Source organism: Haliotis rubra, unplaced genomic scaffold (genome assembly GCF_003918875.1).
Source record: "Haliotis rubra isolate DU_JTF1 unplaced genomic scaffold, ASM391887v1 Scf11, whole genome shotgun sequence".
Lineage (NCBI taxonomy): Eukaryota > Metazoa > Mollusca > Gastropoda > Lepetellida > Haliotidae > Haliotis > Haliotis rubra.
This window is the reverse complement of record NW_025765003.1, coordinates 2,428,186-2,438,025: the sequence shown is the minus strand read 5'-3', so window position 1 is coordinate 2,438,025 and position 9,840 is coordinate 2,428,186. Positions and strand designations below refer to the sequence as shown.

Here is a 9,840-nt window from a genome sequence, read left to right as displayed (position 1 = left end):
TCAGGAACATAGAAGACTTGAATGTATAGATGCAGATGCACATATCCACTGTCAGTGTATATTAAGGCTGAGACGGGTCCAAATTTTCTACCCAGGAACCCCACCCCCTGTTACCCTATCCTACCCTGATACCCATATGTAAATTCCTGACATCAAATTTGTAATAAATGGCAATATATTCTTCAGCTTAGAGGCTAAAATTGGGTGCAACGTTTTATGAGATATCGTGTTTCCTGACATTAAATTTGTAATAAATGGCAATATATTCTTCAGCTTAGAGGCTAAAATTGGGTGCAACGTTTTATGAGATATCGTGTTTACGTCAGGTTGACAAGTGGTCAAAGTGTCATGGTGACTTTGAAGATAAGGTCAAGATCACCCAATTCGACTAGTGTCTGTGTAATCCACCAATGTAGGCTGTCACCAAGTTTGAAGACATTGGGTACGACAGTTCATGAGATATCATGTTAACAAGAATCAGGATGTACGTATGGAAGCTGCTGTCAGAATACATACTACCCAGGGACAATTACTGATCATTCCAGATCTTCTACAGAGGAGTTGACCTGTGAAGATGCGGGTTAGAATTGGTCTTCAGCAATCCACTCTTGTCGTAAGAGGCGACTAACAGGATCGTGTGGTCAGCTGGCTCGCTGGATTGGTTGACACATGTCATCGTATCCCTACTGCTTAGATCGATTCTCATGCTGTTAATCACAAGAATGTCTGGTCAAGACTCCATTATTTACAGACCGCTGCCATATAGCTAGAATATTGCTGAGTACAGCATTAAACACCAACCAACCCACTATGAAGGAGATGTTACATTCACACACAGAGAAGTGTAATATCAGACAAAGAGATCCGACTTTGATAGGATTAGAACAGGGCCCACTTGCACAGAGCAACCTTAGTTACAATCAATCTTATGTCCCTAGAATCAACTGTACAATCACCATACAATTGCCCTAATCCATTTGCACAAAGCCGATCTTAGCTCGATTGTAAGACGGCATGGATTTAAGATCACGATCTTAACTAAGATCGAACTCTTCAACGGTGGAGGTACGAATTTCTTAAACTCGATTCCTGTCTACAGTTGTCGGCAAGTGCGCATAGCATTCTGCGCAAATAAAAAGTGGAACTGGTTACTGCACACATAGACTAAGACTAGCATTAACTAAAATTAGCTGCCCTTGAGTTATTGAAAAGGTCATGGCCATTGTTAATCGCTTGCAGACACAGATAGTTACAATCCTTTCCTTGATTATCAAAAAGGTATGTTGTTTCACACTTCTTTCACCACTGACCCGGGTGGGAATAGTACTTTATGATATTGACTCGATAGTTATGCAGTTCACTACCGCAAATAACAATGTTTCTGACGTTAAATCGGTGGTGCATTCTCCGTGTTGTTGAAGTGTCGAGGCGAATCATACAGTTTTATGCAATATAAAAGCAATCTCCAAACATAAAGCTGACACTAACTTGAACGCCATTTTGTCACAGACTACAATGATCTTAGCTCGATTGTAACTTACAATGATCTTAGCCTACAATCGCTTTGTGCAAGTGAATGGCGACAGAAGCGAAGCCTAAGATCGCGACCTTAAGGATTTACAATAATTGTAGCGCTAAGATTGCTCTGTGCAAGTGGGTCTTTTATTACATGTCATCAAACATCAGGATCCCTGAAGCAACTAATACCAGAATCAATACTTACCAAATAATCTAGGAAATTTGTAAGGCAGAACGAGTTTTTCCATGAGCCAATTTAAAGCATCTTCTTGTCCAACAATACTGGACTTGTTCACTTTTTCATTTGGATCTTGTATGAACCCTGCAAAATATGACTCGAGAATCACTTCCATGTCAGAGTAGTGGACTGTGTCAGTGTACCTTCTACCATGTGTCAGTGTACCTTCTAGCAGGTGTCAGTGTACCTTCTAGCAGGTGTCAGTGTACCTTCTAGCAGGTGTCAGTGTACCTTCTAGCAGGTGTCAGTGTACCTTCTAACATGTCAGTGTGTCACTTCTAGCATGTGTCTTCTAGCAGGTGTCAGTGTACCTTCTAACATGTGTCAGTGTACCTTCTAGCAGGTGTCAGTGTATCTTCTAGCAGGTGTCAGTGTACCTTCTAACATGTGTCAGTGTACCTTCTAACATGTGTCAGTGTACCTTCTAGCAGGTGTCAGTGTACCTTCTAACATGTGTCAGTGTACCTTCTAGCAGGTGTCAGTGTACCTTCTAACATGTGTCAGTGTACCTTCTAGCAGGTGTCAGTGTACCTTCTAGCAGGTGTCAGTGCACCTTCTAGCAGGTGTCAGTGTACATTCTAGCATGAGTCAGTGTACCTTCTACCATGTGTCTTCGTACCTTCTAGCAGGTGTCAGTGTACCTTCTAGCATGTGTCAGTGTACCTTCTACCATGTGTCAGTGTACCTTCTAGCAGGTGTCAGTGTACCTTCTAGCATGTGTCAGTGTAACTTCTAGCAGGTGTCAGTGTACCTTGTAGCAGGTGTCAGTGTACCTTGTAGCAGGTGTCAGTGCAACTTTTAGCAGGTGTCTGTGTACCTATGAGTATGTGTCAGTGCACCTTCTAGCAGGTGTCAGTGTACCTTCTACCATGTGTACCTTCTAGCAGGTGTCTGTACTTTCTAGCAGGTGTCAGTGTACCTTCTAGCAGGTGTCAGTGTATCTGTGTACCTATGAGCAGGTGTCAGTGTACCTTCTAGCAGGTGTCAGTGTACCTTCTAGCATGTGTCAGTGTACCTTCTAGCAGGTGTCAGTGTACCTTCTAGCAGGTGTCAGTGTACCTTCTAGCAGGTGTCAGTGTACCTTCTAGCAGGTGTCAGTGTACCTTCTAGCAGGTGTCAGTGCACCTTCTAGCAGGTGTCAGTGTACCTTCTACCATGTGTCTTCATACCTTCTAGCAGGGGTCAGTGTACCTCGATGCAGGAGTCAGTGTACCTCTGTGCAGGGGTCAGTGTACCCACCAACAGGTGTCAATGTACCTAAAAGTAGGTGTCAATGTATCTACACTCAGTTGTCATTATACCCATCAGTAGGTGTCAGTGTACCTATGAGCAGGTGTCAGTGTACCTACAAGTAGGTGTCAGTGTGCCTACCTGCCAAGTATTCCCTCCTTTGTGTGACTTCATCTGTGACTCCTGACGACTGAGGAGCCTCACCAGCTTCTCTATAAAACATAATAAACAGAAGGGAAAAAATGTTAAACAATAATAACATTAATTCCAGGATTTATATGCCTTTATGCACTTAGAAACAATGAAAAAACTCTCCACTCCATGTAAATTATGGGCAAGTTTCACTTGAAGTTAAAGGAGTAAAAGTACAGTGGAAGCTGTCAAAACCGGCAGCTGTCCAATCCGGCAAGTTGTCAACACCGGCATAAAATCTCAGTCCACCCGTGGCTAGTACATTTTTCATCATTTAAAAGCTCTGCAATCCGGCAGCTGTCAATTCTGGATCTCGGCATGAAACGAGCCGACCGAATATGTGTTTATACAGTAATCAGAGCTTTCTAATCCAGCAAGTGGCAAGGAGTAAGTAATCCTGTGTTGAAACTACATGGTTGCTGACAAAGATAATTTAATCTTAGGTCAGTATGGGTGTACTTGTATATGTAATGAGGAGTTGAGAGAGAAATTGAGAGAACCACGTTATACAACAATGTATATGAGAGTGATAAAACTGGTTCAGTTCTAGTCGTAGGTAACCGTGTCAGCTCTACAATCTGGTATGCTGTCTAAACCGGATTATTTCTTCAGTCCCAATGTGTGCCGGTTTAGACAGCTTCCACTGTAGTTGTAATACTAGTAGCAGTTTTCCTAGTAGTAGAGGTAGTAGCAGTAGTAGCAGTAGCAGTAGCAGTAGCAGTAGCAGTAGCAGTAGCAGCAGCAGTAGTAGTAGTAGTAGGAGAAGTAGTAGTTGTAGATGGAGGAGGAACATAGGTAGTGGTGGTGGTGGAAGTAGAACTAGCAGCAGTTGTAGGAGTATGATAGATGGAGTAGTAGTAGTAGTAGTAGCGTGCCATGAAATTTATGAATGCCATGCTGGGATTCAAACCACGGACCTTCTGATCCAAAGTCCTACGCCTTGTCTGTGACAGGAGTAGTAGTAGTAAGTAGTAGTAGTAGTGACCATGAATTTCTGAATACCATGCAGGGATTCAAACCACGGACCTTCTGATCCAAAGTCCTACGCCTTGTCTGTGACAGGAGTAGTAGTAGTAGTAGTAGTAGTTGTAGATGGAGAAGGAACATAGGTAGTAGTGGTGGTGGGAGTAGAACTAGCAGCAGTTGTAGGAGTATGATAGAGGGAGTAGTAGTAGTAGTAGTAGTAGTAGTAGTAGTAGTAGTAGTAGTAGTAGTAGTAGTAGTAGTGGGTTCGAACCACGGACCTTCTGATCCGAAGTCCTATGCCTTGTCTATGTGACCAAAGAGGTTAACGCCGTCAGAAAGCAAGGAAGTCAGCTGTGACTCCACGCCCTGCTGCAGTAGTAGTAGTGGTTGTAGAAGGAGGAGGTAGTGGTGGTAGTAGACCTAGCAGCTGTTGTAGGAGTACGATAGAGAGCGTTGTAGGAGCAGTAGTAATTGTAGTGGTAGTGGTATTATTATCATTATTATTATTATTATTATTATTATTATTATTATATATTTATATAGCGCACTAGTGCATGCTCAAGGCACTGGTATTTGGAGGAGGGACAAAGGTAGTAGTAGTCGTAGCAACAGCTAATATAATGTGGCAATGGTGTAGTAGTAGTAGTAGGAGTAGCAGCAGAAGTAGTAGATGCTGGTGGTGGTTGTAGTGCTGTTAGTAGTAGGTGGTAGTCACAGTAGAACTTAGATGAAGTGATAGTAGCATGTTTCTCTCACCTTTCTCCTTTGATTTTGTCCTTTAAATGTTCTGCTTTGGTCAATAAGACTCGTATCTTAGTGTCCAATAAAGCTTTTATATTTCCCTTCTTGCCAATTTCTGAAAAATATACACAATAACAATATTGATTATAGAGTGTGCACAAAAAAGATCCATCAATATCATTGTATGCAACATTTGATATCTATTTTGACAAATTGGAGTTATGCAAATCTTAAAATGCATTGTCTGAAAATCTCATGATTTACATGAAACCACCTACTAGACCTAGGTGGTGCACCAAAGATGTTCAAGTTGGATAAGGGATGTTAATCCACTTGCACCAGGTCTAGAGATAAAAACCTAGTTGCAAGGCAGGTGTTATTATTGCAATATGTAAATCAGAAATATGCCATTGAATTAATTAGATGTTCTACAGAAGTTTACCCCTCTGACTTGCACCTGGTGATGTTCAACTAGGTTGTTGTTTACCCCATCAGAATCATGTAAAAGAATACAAGAACAGTGTACAAATCTACTTAGACAAGTCACAGCACAATAAACCAGGAGATCGTAATAATAATAATAATAATAATTTATTTATAAAGCGCCTAATATCCACCGTAGATCTGTTCAGTGGCGCTGTGACAATATCGGGGAAGGAAACATTGAACATATTGGATTTACAGAAAGGCAGCAGTGAACAGATGGGTCTTTGGCAGAGATTTAAAAGTTTCTTTCAATGAAGTGTTCCTGATTTCCTTTGTTATAAACAAATATTACAAGTTGTATCCTTTCCTAGCCACTCACCAGTTTCTTGAATGTTAATCAAGCAGTCGTTTTTTCATTTGAAACAGGATTAAACAGGAAGCTGAAAGTTGTATATTTTACATTTTCAACCTCAGGGCTCGATTTAAGGAAATGAAACCTACATACTTCCCCCCTGTGCAACATTAGGCAATAACCTCGTTGCACCAGACAAAATCAAATTGCGAAAAAAACCTGCTGCTCAATAAAATTACATATTATCCTTGAGTGTTAAACTGATGATCTAAAACATCATTATAACAAAATTAGTTGGGGTCTGATAAGATCACTTTAGGGACCGTTCATAATTTATGGCTAGGGGGTGATGATGATGATGATGATTTTATGATTATTGGGGAGCCATTTTGGGGAGGTCCATCAATTTTGTACACATGTACTAGGGGTCATCAATTTTGTACATAAAAATATTTGAAAATTTTGTGTGAAAAATATCTGAAGGGGAGGGGTCATTGATTTTGTACATGACAAGCAGGGGGCACTTACTTTGTACAATAAATTTTAGGGTGTTCAGTCACATTGTACATGCTTCTCCATAAAAATCATCATCACCCCCAGTCACGGTCCCGCTCAGCCATAAATTATGAACGGTCATCCAGTCATTGTACAGTTCATATAATGAAGCAGAAGTCTGTGTTCTTTCAACGGCAAACTATTAACATGTACTGGGTGAAAGTTGGTATAAACATGATAAATATGAGGTTGCACTTTATAGTTTTAGACTACTCCAGTGCAAGTTCTAAATGCTTAAAATTAAGCCCTGAAAAACTTTCACTGATTTTCAAGCCAAATTGTTTTGAAAATCAATTAATAATAAAAATATAGGAGTACTTTTCACATCAAACCTTAAAAGGGACTGAGGGGTAGTGGTTAAGCGCTCATTTGTCAAGTGAAAGGCCCAGGTTAAATTCTCACATATGTACAATGTGTGAAGATGTGTGTCCTCTCTGTGATATTCCTGGGATATTGCTAAAAGTAGTGTAAAACCCAACTCACTCACTCACCTATTTCCTTAGACGCATCATGCAGAATGTGAATTCCCTCCTTGTAGAGTCTGAAGGACTCTGGTAAGTCTGATTTCTTCTCTCTCTCAGCTGCTTGTGTCAGTATATCCACTGCTGCAGCTATCTTCTGACGAAGAGTCTATGAACGACACAAACTATTTTACAGCATGTTACACTGACCCAATCAAACATTATACACCATTTCAGCTTACTTTAACATAGTTTAACATCAACAAGACATGAAGAGATGTGATGTGACAGATTTTTTCAAATTGCACAGTGACATTTGTTATGATTTGTTGAAATAACACCTAACATATTGAACAGAGCTCCAGATAAGATTTAGCTCATGTGGGTACTGTACCCACTGTATTTTTTTGGAGTGGGTATTATGAATGTTGAGTGGGTATTTCATTTTCCGTTACCCACTGCTTTCAAATATGTGCGTATTTCAGTCATTTTACTCACCGAAGTATTATGTGACTGAGTAAGTTTACTTAGCAGGTATGTTCTGCCTTATGTCAAACCTAATCAAAACCAACATAAACATAATGGAAATGATTTCATAAAAAATCGCTCATCCTATACTGACAGTACAACACTTGTCCTGTACTAAGAGTACAACTTGATAGCAATCGATGTCTTTTTCATTACGCAAGCGATTTTTATAAATATATTCCATATGCATTTGTTTTAAACTTTTTGCCTATCTAACATTTTAAATGCGTAATTGGTACGCAACAATTATTTTTCAATGCGAAATTGGAAATTTCACATGCGTATTTTACCTGGATATGCAGCTTATCTGGGCCTCTGTTGAATAAATTATCTTTCAGGTGGTTGTAATGAGCTAATGATCATGCTTTAAATTCATGTACATTAACTATTTATTTGCTGACTGGTGATTAAAAAATGACTGATTTGCAAACTTTTAGCTATTCAAGGACACAATGCAAACCAAAAAACAAACAGTAAGGTAAACAATGGTAACAATGAACTGGAATTCTAGTTTTGCGCATTTTAACTATCAGATATTTTGAATCAATCTTATGAGTACTTCATGAGACTCGATCAATAACAAAATTGTGTTTTGAATAATTTTTATGCATCTCATTCATAACATAAGTACATCCACATTATATTTATGTTATAATTTTTTTTTTAATTTCAAATATTTATTCCTGTAAAGAAATTAGATAGTCAAGATGTGTGTATTGTACAGAAGAAAAGTAAAATATGAATGAATGAATGAATGAATGAACAAATAAATCTTTCACACATTCATACCCATGCATACACACCAACAAGTGAATAAAGTCATGGTTTTTCATTAACTAAATTTTCATACATTGACCATTTCCTTTAAAAGTCATTATACATACCTTTGTTGCAAAATCTTACTTTATCTAGCAAATAATAGTATTTCATTTCTTTCTTAAAGTGGTATAAGTGATTATAATTATCTCAATTATTAGGGCCATGGGTTAGCCTAGTGATTAAAGTGTCCGTTCATCATGCTGAAGTCCTGGGTTGAATTCCCCACATGGGCACAATGTGTGAAGCCCATTTCTGGTGTCCCCTGCTGTCATATTGCTGGAATATTGCTAAAAGTGGCGTTAAACCAAACTCACTCAGTGACACTCACTCACTAAATTTTTTTTTAGAGAGTTTCCCATACATTTGTTGAACATTGATGTCTAAAGCTTTCAAGGTGTGTCTTTCAATGTAACTTAATATCAGTACTCAGAATTTCCAAACATAGAATGAGAAACATACTTTCTTAAGTTGAATTTGATTGTTCATTTTTTTGTCTCCCAAACAAATTGATCATGCACGTGAGATTGATCGATTGACTGATTATTTGAATAATCACTGATCCAGCACTACCCCTGAATATGACCAAATACTGATTTCCAACATTTTACCTATTAAAGTGCAACAACAACTTTTCTGTAAATGAATATTGAGCACTAACATTATCTTTTGGTGTCTCCTGTTTGTCCTGTTGTTCCGCATCTCCACTGCCGGACTCGTCTCCATCAATGTGAGACGCGAGATCGTCTTCTGATCTACGTCCATCACCAGCATCACCACCGCACGCGCCTTCTACGACAGCACCACCACGACATTCAACATCGTTAACGGTGACATCTACAATGTCTGACAAATCAATGATACTTGTGTCTGTAACGTTGTTTTCACAACTACTAGATGCCATCTGTTGTTGGTATTAGTCGTTCCAACTTGTTGTTCCGTTTGTTGTTTGTTGTGAAGTCGAAGACTCCACTGTAGCACACTTTGTTATCAACGTCATCGGCAAAAGATTAACTAAACCATCCACAAGAATGACATTTCGCTGGGGATCAGGTAAACGATCAACAATCTACATGTTCTATTTATACGCCGTGACTACGGCTCGTGAGGCGACATTACTCAGAGTCAGCCGACACGGTTTGTTTACGTTTACCTGTGCGACCAACCACTTCCGGTGTTCATAAAACAGGTTAGACTTTGTGAAATATGCATCAGCTATATTTGACAGTCTTAAATATAGGCATTGTGATCTTTTGTATGACATTTTACTCATATTTATCTTCACGTAATCGAATGACAATGCAGTTTTAACGGTTATTTGCACCTTTAGGCATAGTTCGTGTGGTCTGCTCGAGAACAGATGGTTTTCTTACTTTAACCCTGAAGAGTTACTACTGAATTAGACTGGTCTTCTGTAATTGTGTCGCTGGGCGTACGGATACTGGGTAACCGTCTATTATGAAGCAGACATCAAATAACGGCTCTATGTGGAAGATGAGGGATCATTGCACAAAATATTAGGGGTGGGTATTGCCGAAAATTTTCATATTGCGATATATTGCGATGCGAAAGCATATATTGCGATATGTATTGCAATATATTGCAAGAATTCTTTTTAAAAAAACTACTTAAAATCGAGTTAATGCTTGATTTACAAAGCAAAAACACAACAAAATCACTATGCTTGATAAGGCTTTAATGAAAACTTTAAATCATGACAAAATAAAAATGCAAATAATGTTTGGAACAAATGAAACAAGGAAAGGAACAAATTAAAAAAACGGAAATATCCGAAGATTTCCGAGTGTTATGAAGTT

The 9,840-nt window shown here is 39.0% G+C and overlaps 1 protein-coding gene across 1 annotated transcript in view; it reads right to left on the bottom strand.

The window, feature by feature from the left end:
• The window catches only part of LOC124284475 (vacuolar protein sorting-associated protein 4A-like), a 32,415-nt gene extending 23,388 nt beyond the window's left edge, over positions 1-9,027 (bottom strand). Inside the window, exons 1-5 of the mRNA XM_046720557.1 lie at positions 8,685-9,027; positions 6,710-6,848; positions 4,901-5,000; positions 3,128-3,198; positions 1,724-1,840 (exon numbers count right to left, since the gene is read on the bottom strand). Coding sequence (XP_046576513.1) covers positions 1,724-1,840; positions 3,128-3,198; positions 4,901-5,000; positions 6,710-6,848; positions 8,685-8,927 — 670 coding nt within the window. The 5' untranslated portion in view covers positions 8,928-9,027. The remainder of the gene's footprint in view (positions 1-1,723; positions 1,841-3,127; positions 3,199-4,900; positions 5,001-6,709; positions 6,849-8,684) is intronic.
• Between the last annotated feature and the right edge of the window lie 813 nt (positions 9,028-9,840).